At 40.5% G+C, this 13,416-nt stretch overlaps 1 protein-coding gene across 3 annotated transcripts in view; it reads right to left on the reverse strand.

The window, feature by feature from the left end:
• Positions 1-13,416, reverse strand: part of LOC122810396 (solute carrier family 12 member 4-like) — a 2,349,234-nt gene that overhangs the window by 2,096,754 nt on the left and 239,064 nt on the right. Inside the window, exon 1 of one of the 3 annotated variants that reach the window (XM_044082001.1) lies at positions 7,950-8,031. The exons of the other annotated variants lie outside the window; for them this stretch is intronic. Coding sequence (XP_043937936.1) covers positions 7,950-7,992 — 43 coding nt within the window. The 5' untranslated portion in view covers positions 7,993-8,031. Of the gene's footprint in view, positions 1-7,949; positions 8,032-13,416 lie in introns of those variants that run through there. 3 annotated transcript variants of the gene reach the window in all.

Below are 13,416 nucleotides of genomic sequence, written 5' to 3' on the forward strand. Positions count from 1 at the left end.
ACACCATCAGCAGCTTCCAATCAAATCTGGATCTCTCAGAACAAACAAATCCAGTCCCCTAAATAATCAAACCTGGCTGCCAATTCTGGTCCCTGTTTTCGGTCCTCCACACTATGCACACGCAACTTCTCCACAGAGTCCCAAAACTTCCATTTCAGAACAATTCTGTTCAGCGACATTCATAAACTGAACACAACACCATGGACATTAAGGCACTCATCCAGGTCAAACAGACCACTCAACTTACAAAAACTCAACATAAACCACAAAAGTACACTGCAAACCAAAGAGGCCGTTGCCATAACAGATGCAGCCTGTTATGCCACCAATACATGTGCCCGTGTCTCAAGACACAGAACAACCATTTCATGCCACAAGGACTATAAAGTGACACTACTGAAAGGGGGTAGAGAACCTAACACTTTTGGTATTCAGGGATCCAAACATGAACACAAAACACAACATACTGAATACACTGGCTCTGGAAAAAAATAATCAACTGACCTGTTTGTATGGAAAATTATTTTGAATGCTGTGCCAATGTACTCCCAAAATGTGAGTGGCCAACCCAGGAGAACATCCTTATTAAAACAGAGCACAGAAGACCACAGAGAATCTTTTGAAATGGTTTCATTCTAAAGACAGGCTTCCAGTAATCTGGATAGCAATCTGTGCCACAAATGCAAAAGAAACCCACCTAAATTAAACCTGCATGCCTTCCACCAGCACCAAATAGGAAGGGCATTCTCACATGACAGTGGCTTCATATCATAACCACTCCCCAGAAAGGCCAAAAGATGGCAACACTACAATTTTTCCTATTCCAGGTCCTAATAAATTGGAAAACAATTCCATAAAGCCCACCTGCCTTAGCTTCACAAAAAGCAGATCAGTGACACCACCCCCCCCCACGTGCCAGAGGTCAGAACAATTGCAATTAAGACCACTCTGGTAAGCCGTATCTGCCAAGGGGACCTCCCAACAGGTGCTGTGATCACAAGATCCCATCGCAGCAGCATAAATACGACAAAGCTTACGTAAAAGTGTCTTGAAGAGCACAGCAGACATCTCTCATATTACCCTAACCATCATACTGGAACTGCCTACACTGCTTGTCAACCCATTCTAGCCTGTTGGGAAGACAAAAATTACGGCAGAAAAGATAGCATGGGAGCACATCCCCAAACAAAGGAAGGAAAGATGGTAACACATCTGCAAACAAGGGAAGGAAAGGTGAGAGCAAATCCCCAAACAAAAGGAAAGATGGGAGCACATCTCCAAACAAAGAAAGGAAAGATGGGAACACATCCCCAAACAAAGAAAGGAAAGAACACTGTTTAATCCCAATACATACACATCAAACTTTAGAGTTGTGCCACAGTATAGCCATGCAGCATTATGGAACAACCAACCCCTAAAGGTTTTGCTAATCTTCCAAGAAAAACAGCCCACTCTGGTAGAAGAAAGAAAAGAATCAGGGTCAGGGAAACTGCAGGCCTTACCTGCATGTTTCTCCATGGCTGAAAGTGATGAGGAATTAGACACCAAAATTAAACCTCAAGCGCAAAGAAGGCCATAATATTGTGGTTATTTTTCACTGTATTCAGAATATCTTGGCAAACTAGATTGATAAGCCACCCAAGAAGCTTAGCCAAGTTCATCTCCAAAGTCACTTACAGTGCAAATTTAATCCTTGTCTATAGAAAAAGCAGAGCTCATGGGAAGCTGCCTACCCCACATTACTTTCAAAAGCTCAGTAAGATTTAGAGTCCCCTGGAGGGTACAGACAGCAGGATAACCACTCCTCATTAGAATATGCCACCAAGAAAATGTCAAAGTTGAAGATTTCCTTTATCTGTCCTTTTGCAGAATCCTTCAAATACAAAAGCCAAACACTGTCAGCAAGGCACAGATCGCCTTGGCACAAAAATCCTGGATTGCCATCCAATGGGCATAAGGAAGAAACCCTCTAAAGGCTCACTTCACAGCAGTGTGGAAGGCCTACTCACAAACCCTCAACAGTAAACTAGTCAACAAACCAGTTCAGATGCCAAAGGAGGGCAAGTTAGCTAGTGTAGTGCTCCATAATTTAGGCTTGCTATGGGTGCAGCACACAGAGGGTGAAACTAGCATAACAACTGCAGGGTCCAACATCAGGCCCAATACAGGATACTACTCTCCAAGAAACAAGCAAGCCTGAATTAGATGGGTGAACACTGCGCTACCTTAAGGCAGAATAATGTCAACCAGGACAAAGAGGGCTCAACACTGGAGATACTAAGACAGATCTACCCAATGCAAGCAAAGCTGACAGCAAGACCCAAACTTAGGAAATACAGAATCCAAAAGGTTTTGTTCTGATATACGCAGTACAGAACTCATGGATTCCTGGAACCCAGTTAGACTGGTAGAAAAGAAACATTCATATCAGATCTACCTTTATACCATTCAAAGATCTGACAGAGGGGATGATCAAAAGCCAGTCTTGTAGTGCACCTGAAGGATAAAGCAGCCAATTCTGCTAAACCTCTTACTGGAAGGACTGTGAAGAACAGAGCTAGAGAAGAAAGACACCAAAACCTCAAGCTGGTAAATGGACAGATGATGCCGGAGAAGCTTGAAACTTGAAGATCACTACAACCAAAGAGAAAGCAAAAAAAAAAAAAAGAAAAAAAAAAGAGACTGGTAAGGAATCTTTTGGCAAAGAAACTTGCGCAGCTATCCCTGTAGACACAGGTATTAACAAAAAATAAATTAAATAAAAACTTAGAACAGCCCAAAAAAGACTACAGAAACGCATTTTAAACTGTAATCACCGTAGAAATATTAACCTGTGGCAAAGGCACAAGATGAAAAAAGGTAGATCACCTGTACAATGACAGCATTCTATACAGCAACCCAGCCAAACTGGGGGAAAAAAAGCCATAACTACACCAATGCACAAATTAAGAGCGGATAAAACAATGCAAAAAAAAAAAACAGTGAAAAAGAAAACTAAAAAGACACAACCACAAAGCGATGGAAAGCCCTAACGGAAAGAGTACACTTACCTGCAAAAGTCTCATTTTATAGGGAAACAAAAGCAAACTGTGAAGACCATCACTTATACTCAACTCCTGCAAAGAAGCGGAAAAGATTTTCTTCAACTTGAAATAAAACAAGTGTTATTCGGGACCAACTGAACGTTTTCTATGGCGGGAAGAAAGTGAAAATGAAGGGGACTAATGTTAGACATCGTGGGAGAGAAAGACATTAATTCATGTAGCCTGGGAAAGTTTTATTTCTTAACCTGAGAATACAAGCCATACTGGGGAACAAAAACTGAATTTTTCTTAAGGGGGATATGTGGGTATAGCTGAAGCAATAAAAAAATAAGTGCCACTTACTTCAGCAGAGAGACTTTGGTTTGAAAATAGACCACCCTTGGGTCTGTATTATCCCAGCGAAAGTGCATATGTGCGACTACATAAAAGTCAACAATGCACAAAAGCTGCAAATCAGGAATGGCCGCAAAATCTAATTCACATGGCTGTTTGCAAAAAAAACTAAATTAAAAGCATAAGTAGGTGGGGGGATGTGCTCCCCCACCCGCATAACTAAATATACCAACTCCGAGATCGCACTATAGCAACAGAAAGGGCAACTCCAGGTAGTTGGCCAACTACCACCTTGCCCTATGACAAATGCATCGAAACGCTCAAATACATTTTAATGCATCTGTGTCGCTCTTTTCGCATTCGCACAAAGCAACTTTCGCTGGAATAATATAGACCCCCACCTTCCACCAAGTGGATAAACCCGGTTACCAGATCTAGTAAGTAAATAGTAGCTAGCAACTGCAATAATTCATTATGACAGCTTTCCTTTAAAGCACATCCCTTATATGGACCAAACATGACTTGATGTAATGTGCTCCTTTCACAATATTACCCTCTAATGTCAGACCACTTTAAGAATGCTGTATATGCATCAAGCTGCAGGCACCAAGTACAAGGTGCAATACTAGTGTGAAAAGCTCTGAAGGAAAAATTAGTGGTTCCAAAGACATGTTTGTGGAGTGGCGGTCGCGTGGGCAACCGTGGAGACCATCGACGTCGACTTTCTTTTTTTTTCTTGGACATGGCGGCGGTAGTCGAGTATCCGGATCATTTTTTTATAATTAAACGCTTTAAAAAGTGTTGTTGTAACTCCCGCCTCGACCACGATAGTGTGCGTTTATTGAAGGGTAACAAAGCGGCAGCCGCCGAGACGCGTGGTCTGGCGGCAAACAAGGTATGGAATGGAAATCCTTATGCGATATTTGCTTCCCACAAGAAATACAATTATTAACTTTATATGTAATTACTGCAGCTGTAATGCACGATGAACATCTGCAAAACGGCCAGTTTCATAACCAAAGAGGGCAAATGGAGACCTGGCCAAGTCAGAAAGTAACTGGCACAATGCAGTGTTTTTTTCAATTCTGTTTTGTGTGTGTGTGGGGGGGTCAGACTTGCTCTGTTGTGCGATTACCACCTGCTGGGCACTATAGGCATAACTGCAGGCAGCAATTACTACCATTTAATGCACCAAAAACCTAACCGGAATGCCCATGGCAAAAAAAGGTATGGAATGCCAAGGTCGCATAATACCTTAACTGGAAGATGGTGTGATAGGCTGGAACAAGCTAAGCAGCTGTGCAATACACTCAGCAGAAAATTCCTGGGACTGGTGGCTTGTGAGGTGATAATGACTGGAGATATTCACCATGGTAGTGCCACGGCAGCATGATACACAGACTCAGTGTTTCTGCCTTTCATCTCAGAAGTTGATAGTTAACTTTTGCAATGTCCATATTCTCCCTGAATCGGTCAGTTCTCTAGACATACTGCAGTTTAACAATTCCCAACATCATGCTCTCTGAATCGACTACTCTGACCAAAATAAGTGTTTGTGTATTTATGCCTCTCTCTCTGTATTTATATATATATATATATATATATATATATATATATATATATATATATATATATATATATATATACGTACACATATATTATACATTTATATATATATAAATATAGACAGATATGCACAAATACACACTTATCCTTGCAGCCTGAGTAACAGATTTTTTTAAAGTGTCTTAAGTGAATTAAAGTTCTTCGGAAGGTGAGATGAGGAAAATTCTCTCGCAGCTTCAGTGCTGAATATATCAGTGTCTTAACACAGTGTACATGGGCTCCTACAGACAGCCCACTCTTTTCAGAAAGAAGTGGTGCTTCATTTTCCAAGTCCCTCTCACCCCACCCTTTCATCTTAAGGAACATCTACCTAAAAGTAAAATAGTGACAGCTACATTCTGAGGAAACAAAAGGCTTGTATTTTGCTTCATACAAGCAACAAGTTAAAGATGCCGTCCATTTCTTCACACCTTAGTCTGCCCACAGTCCTCCCTCATTTCTTCACACCTTAGTCTGCCCACAGTCCTCCCTCATAACAAGTTTTGCAACACTTAAAAAAAAAAAAAAAGTCCAATGTGCTGCACAGACACACGTACGTCACAATTCCCAAATCTGGTCTGTACACACTGTTGACATCTGGAACAAATCAGAGAGTTGACTAGGACCTTGTCATATAAGCAAATATCAGTGCCCTCCACAAAAAACTGGATCAGCTTCTGAGAGGAATTACCAACTGTCCCCTTTAACTCCTCTCATTTAATGAGTTACAATTACCCCTTACCAAGCCTACAGCTCAGTCCCTTCACTACCTTCCCTTACTTCAACTTATTTCCGGGATGGTTTATTTTATGACACAGGCTGCTGTCCAAAAACAAGATGGATTTTAGAACATCTCTAGATGCCGAATACATTTAAAAATAAGATTAGCCACTACAGAAAAACAAGAAAAAAATAGCCTTTGGCTGTCAGCTGTTCTGCCAAATGCTATTTTGACTTACAGACAGCATAAGCAATGCACATGGAATGTGGGAAGAGGAGGTCTGTGGAAAACAAATTACCAGTTACATAACGTTTTTGTAACAGCACAGCTGTAGAAGTAGAGCTATTAGCTGCATGATAACCGGGTGTCTAACACTGCTCTTTCACTGCCTCTTCAATGCCAGCAAAACTTCAGTTTTTAAATTCAGAAGAAAGCCAGTGAAGGAGTTTGAATTTAACCCCCTTTTAGGTGAAGTTTAATGCAGTGAATTCCAAGTGTTTTCTGGAGTGTGACTTACGACAGATCTTCACTAAACTATTCCTGCCCATGGTCCGACAGGTAGATCACAAGGATCCAGAAAAGTAAATGACAGTGGAACTGGCCGAGTACACTTCCTTATGGTCACTGCAGTCAGAAAACCAGGCTAGCACACAACAGTAAGTCAAATGGCTACTACAGAATAGCTTCAAATGTTAAAGCATGACATTTCCCAGATTAGAACAAAGCATGCTGAACCATTATTTTTATTTTACAGTCTGTTTACCAGGACAGCCCACTGGGCCAAAGCAGCCTGATTTCAATAGAGTCCTGGGGAGAAAAGCTCCAACAAGGTTAAACAATTTTATTTTTTATTTTACATTTATTGTCCGGGCTAGTCCAACTGGATACATGTCCATTTTCAGTGGAGGACCGGGAAGAAAAGCTCCAACAAACCAAAAAAAAACCCCACAATATAATTTATAATACGAGACATTTACAAATACAGCTAAATTTACAAATACTCATCTCATTCATTACATTTTACTGCATTTCTGTAAACAGGATCATGGTACATTTCAGCTATGGTTAGCCATTCAAAATATTTCCTAATAAGAATACTTTTTTTTTGGTCGTTATCAGAAAAATAGGTAGCTATAATACTTTGAGAAAATTGAGGTAGTTAGTCAGGGTTAGAACAAGGGCATAGCCATTGTGATTTAAGATATGGCTGTGGACAAGTGAAAGTAATTAGACAAACACACCAACAAAATGTTAACGTATATAAAATTTATTACTACAAATTTTACAATGAAATAAGAGACGTACTAACAAAAGAAATAGTATAAAATGCTTTTACAGAGCAATCAAAGGATCTAGCTATATGTATACATATTTACATAGTCTACACAAGTGAACTTCTCAAGTCAGATTACAAAAGAACTGAGGAACGCTGAAGAGGGAATTACCGACTAATAGGTAGAGTGAAGATATAGGTACAGAAGGAAGAAGTAAGGAGCATACATATATAGGAAATTACAGATTACTGCAACATGCTGGCACTGCTCTTACACTTCATTAAATTGAGATGGCAAATACTTTGATGGGAAGCAGACATCAAAAGCATAAGTATTTTCCAGAGACATGTTATAAAGATGAAAACTACGGCTCTGCATACCAATTAAGTATTTAATGTAATTTACTTCAGGCAGCATGCAATCCCAACCCTGCAAAAGACATTATTCTACTTGGCTAACTGATTTATAGGAATGAGCAATCATGCTCAACTTAAGTGTTTCTAGTTACATACTTTAATGTGAAGTCCTGCTACATGGTATGATTTTAGTGAAATGTCCCAAAGAAGCAGAAGGTGAACACTTTCATCACTAACTCCCAAAACCATCACAAGTACAACTGGTATAAATACTTGCTTTATACCCAAGAGAACATAAGCATCCAGAGACCTCAGACAATGAGATTCCATTATGAACGAGTTGAGCAGAATGCAAAACTACAAGTTCTCCATGTGAAATCTGCAGTCTTGCACAGTTATTAAATATGCAAATATCATGATCACACACACATTACTACAATACTATTCACTCCTAGTTAACTTAATTTTGCTGAAATCTACTACTTAAAAGAAATGCAATTTCATTTTTTTCTGGTATCTGCCTCTCTTAGAAATGGACTGCCAAATAACATACTACAAAAACCTTTACTCTAGAAACAATTCAGTTAACTGAAGTAATACACAGTGTCATACATACCATGCAAAGCTTTCTTAGCAGAGGTGCAATGACTGTCTTCCATATTTTTTAAATCACCCACTGGAATGATTGATTACAAGCAACAGTATTTCAACAAACCACTCTGCCTGCCTGGGTACCTGCTGACCAATAGCATACCAATGTGTTAATCTTCTACTTAAATTAACTCCAACTTGGTAAGCCCAACAACAAGAGACTAAGTCAAAGATTTAATACTATTTCACTCATAACTGCAAAGAAATGCCGTTATTTACTATCAGACAATAAAAGCTAATAAAATTTTACTGCCCTTGCAGTATTTTTAACACATGGCATGCAGTGCATGAGATGTCACTGTTATTAAATATACAACACCCACAGAGCTACAATTTGCTTTTAATAAGCCACCAAGCAACACAGCTTATAATCCTGAATTTTCACAGTTATGGATGCACAACATACTGAAAAACAAACAGTATAGTGCAATGAGTCAGATTAAATTCTCCAGTAATTACACTTCTTGTATAGTTGGGATCAAAACCCAGTATACTATAACTCAGCTGAGGCACCATCAGTTTTTCACACTACATTTCCAGTGCAGGTTTTAAACATGTTAAATTAAGATGGGCAGAACAATAATATACTATAAACCATAAGAATACATTAATCAGTTAAGATTCTACTGGGTATGACAGCAGCCATGCCCTCTGTGCTTCACACACAGGAAGAATGCATCAGTTAATGAAAGGTATGAAGTGGCAGTCAGTAGCTTCCTTGTTAAAGTGGGCTGCAGACAAAGCTAGAGGCAGGAGGAATACTGCAAAAATACTCTATACCGTACTACCATTTGTAAAGAATATAATGGTAACAAAAATACTGCAAAAATACTTTACGCCATACTACCATGTGTAAAGAAAATAAAGGTAACAAAAAATACACACTTCAACTACGACTGCTGTTAGTGTCAAACCCACACATATAGACAAAAAAATACACTGTTACAAAAAAAAAAATACACCCGGTCCTCAGTTCCACACCTAAATAATGCACCACCTTACACTTCACTGTGGCACCAGAGAGGCACACACAAAGGGCAAGCCAGACCTAACAATCAGCTTGGGAAAATAGCTAAACCCAGAGTACAAACAAAAAGTACATCCAACTAGAAAAGTCAAGGTGGGATATTGAAGACAAATTACCCCAAAAGCACAATGAGAAGGTCTAAGCGGTACAGCAGAGTATAAATACCTTCTAATGACAATAAATCAATAAATATTCTGTTTTGTCAATGTTCTGCATAAAGAGGAAAAAGCAGAAAACACTTTCTGCCAAAACACCTCTCCCCTACCTTTTAGAAGTCTTCTGAACTAACACTTGTCTAGTAAAATTAAATAATGGCTTTATAATTTCAAGTTAGCAAACTGGAGATGAGTTACAGGTAAACTGGCAATACTGCATAAAAAAGTTATGTTCTTACCATAACGTTCCATGTGAGTTGTTCATCTTGCCTTTGCTCTTACATGTGGGTATGGAGCCGATCCGTCGGCTCCGAGTCGGCCACTTTCCCAGCTCAAGACCTTTGAGTAGCTCGAGGCACAGACCCTATCCCATGATGCTCTCCTACCAACCCCAAATCTAGTTTGCTGAACCCAGCAAGAAAAAAAATACAACTAAGCACCAAAAATACAATATGTACACATGTATATAGCTATCTACAATTAGCTAAGAGATATCCTGGCTGGAAGGAAGGACACTAGTCAGACCAACCAGACCACCAGTTATACCCATTCTTCCAGAACCCAGAGGGGGAAGGTGGGAGGGAGTGTAAGAACAAAGGTGAGATGAACAACTCACATGGAACGTTATGGTAAGAACATAACTTCTTTATGTGAAGTTGCTCAATCTCACCGTTTGTTCTTACATGTGGGTAGCGGTTCACGGGAGTACATTCCTGAGAATGGTGGAACCAAAGGGAGCCCTGTCTACTTTGTAATGAGTGATAAATGTATGAGGTTTGGACCAAGTAGCAGCTGCACAAATGGTGTCCAAAGGTAAATGGGCTGCATGAGCCAGGGATGTTGAAACAGCCCTGGTAGAATGACGCTCTAAAGGTTAGTTAGCTGAAGAATATACAAATTTTATACAATCAGAAAGCCATTTAGACAATGTAACTTTGGATACAGAAAGACCCTTATCTGCATAGGAAACAGAGTTGATCCGATTTCCTAAATTCCTTTGTTCTGTCCAAATAAAACTTTGTCTGTGAACATCAAGCTTATGTAACATGTACTCCAATTTATTGGAATGATGTCTGAAAAAGGTGGGAAGCTCAACAGATTGGTTTAAATTAGTCTCGGAGCAGACCTTAGGAAGAAAGGTAGAATTTGTCCTGAGAGACTCACTGTCGGGGTGAAAGACCAAATATGGAGGTCTGACAGAAAGTGCTTGTAGTTCAGAAACTCTGCACGCCGAGATAATAGCCACCAAGAAAATTGTCTTCTAAGAAAGAAACTTCAGAAGACAAGATGACGCCGGCTCAAAGGGGGAAGCATAAGTTGAGACAGCACCAAATTTAGATTCCAGGGAGAAACAGGATATCTGATGGGTGGCCTAAGGTGATGAGTCTCTTTCAAAAAAGCTTTACATAATCTGTGGGACATAATGTTAGAACCTTTGCATCCCACATGAAAGTTGGATATAGCAGCCAATTGAACCCTTATAGTAGCAGCTGCCGCACCATTGTGAAAAAGCGAAGTCAAGAATTCCAAAATACTATAAATAGGAGCGACATAGGGATCAATATTATGCTGAGAAGCCCAATGAACAAATCACTTCCATTTACTGTTGTACAGTTTCCTGGTGGAGACTTTATGAGAAGAAACTAGAATATGTTGTACTGCAGAAGACAATTTATATGACCTGGCTAGGTTGGGAAGTGGAGCAGCCAAGCTGTCAGTTTGAGGGAGAAAAGAGAGGGGTGAAGAACTCCCGACGAATGAGTCAGGTAGTCTGGCACTGGGTCCAGAACCCAAGGTTCTTCCACTTGGTATTGCTGAAGGAAGGGGAACCATATCTGCCGAGGCCAAAACGGGGCTATCAGAATAACAGTCCTTCTCAAGCTTTTGGCTTTTTGTAAGAATCTGAGGATCAGAGGGGTTGGTGGAAAGGCATAAAGGAGACCTGAGGGCCAATCGTGTACGGGTGAATCCCTTGGGCTGTCCCCCAGTGGAGGGTACAGGGCAAAGTAGCTTCTGCATTTGGCATTCATTGAGAATGCAAAAAGGTCGCAGCAAGGCTGGCCCCATCTGCAGAATATCATCTCCGCCACTTGTTCTTTGAGGGCCCACTCATGAGGCAACAGAATGGCTCTGCTCAATTTGTCCGCTATCACGTTGGATGACCCCGGGATGTGCGTTGCTATCAGAAAACTCCCGGAGGATACAGCCCACTGCCAAATTCTGAGGGCCTCTCGGCATAAAGGGTAAGACTTGGTTCCCCCTTGTTTGTTGATGTACCAGACTACCGACATGTCTGTCTGTACTGCAATTTGTCTCGAGGTAGAGAGTTGTAAAAGTGTTGCAATGCTAGAAACACTGCTCTCAACTCTAGGACACTGATGTGTAAATGGGATTCCATCTCTGACCAAGTGCCTTGTACAGTTCTTCCCTGAAAAAGCCCCCCGCCCTATCAGGGAAGCCATCCGTGGTCACCGTGGCTGAGGGAGGGGGAAGTACAAATGGGCGACCTACAGTTACCTGGTGGCTGTTCAACCACCAAAGAAGGTCCTTTTTGCAAGCATTTGTCAGTAGAATCTTGTGTGACATTGAAAGCGGTTAAGACCACTGTGTGAAGAGTAACCACTGGAGTATCCTCATGTGCATTCATCCCAGAGGAACCGCTGAAGAAAGTTCAAATCCCTAAACAGAAAGAAAAATATCAATAGCAAGTTGAAAAACAAATCTAGCTGTACACACTGTGACAAACAAGGAGATAGGGAAGCAACCTGACAAAACCCTGTCAAGTAAAACGCCAACTAAAGAAAGGCCAAAGGCCTAAGAGCAACCTGCTCCAACAATATAAACACTGCAGTTAATTCACTGAAATGCAACAAATATCTGTGATATGTCAAATAACCTATATCAGTTCCCTGATAAACTATATCTATAGAAAAAAATTGTCCAAAGACAGGAGAAAAAGATTACTGGTCCGAGTTCTCCGAAGATCGTGCGATCCGTTGCAGTGACAAACTAGATATGGGGTTGGTAGGAGAGCATCATGGGATAGGGTCTGTGCCTCGAGCTACTCGAAGATCTTGAGCTTGGAAAGTGGCCGACTCGGAGCCGGTAGCCACGTGTAAGAACAAACGGCTAGATTGAACAACTTCACATTCGGGGTTTGTTGAGCAACAGACAAAATATATTAATGAACTTTACAATATTGTGCAGTTTCTTAGACACAAGACAGATCCATTTTGGATAAATACCAAACAATGGAAAGCAGACGTCAAAAGATCTGATCAAACAGGCAGCCAGAGATGCTGACCATTTGTGAGCTAAAACTGTGAAAGTTTGCAAGCTCTGCTGCATCCCAAACTCTACCATAACTACTCCAACTCATAGGTCACACTGTGTCAGGGACGGAGGCAACCTCAAACACAAACTGTGAGGGCACGAGACTGCAGTCCTCCATGTGCAGTATACAAAACGCATCTTATCTACAAGATGCCTGCAATGGGGTTTCCTGTACGGCTTACTGACAGAGGCATCTGCACTCCTTATATTAGTATTATTTAAAAATGAATTTGGCCAACTGTTTGTGCCACTGTGTAACTATTCCTTCATTATGGATTTAACTGGATGATAGTCTGATACAAATGGATCCTATCAGCTACAACATGAATATACAACAGGACAGTATGTTAACAAATCAAACATACATATATTACACTGCAGCTAACAAAGACTGATCTCATTAAAAGTTTTTAGTTTATACACACAGCTACTGCAACTTGGTATAAATCAGTAAAGAATATGCGTAATACATTGTGTGTAGGATATAAAGTTAGAAGCTGGCATCCTGCCAATAAAAATACCTGCAAGAGAAAAATATCCCTGAAGATAAACAGTCTATTTATAAATGTTAAAGATAAGTGTAGCTGCAGTCACACACTGCGCTAGATCACTACAAGTACCTGTGGGGGTCTTGTTGCCAGGATGCTGCAGAGGGAATAAAACATGAATGATGGCCCCCTCTGGGCAGCTCTCACTCTGATCCTGGGTAAGGGAATAAATAGTGTCCTACTGGGAAGAGAAGCATGAAGGTAAGCAGGTACAGGGTGGAGAGAGGCACAGAAAAAAAATACCAAAGTGTGAACAGCTTGAAAACCATATTAAACTGTTGTCTTAGCAGAAAAACTAAGCCAACTATGGTTCACAAAACCCAATTAATAATCTGAGAATGTGTGGGAAGAAATGAAGATTGAACAAAT

Source organism: Protopterus annectens, chromosome 8.part1 (assembly GCF_019279795.1).
Source record: "Protopterus annectens isolate FY-2018-M chromosome 8.part1, PAN1.0, whole genome shotgun sequence".
Lineage (NCBI taxonomy): Eukaryota > Metazoa > Chordata > Ceratodontiformes > Protopteridae > Protopterus > Protopterus annectens.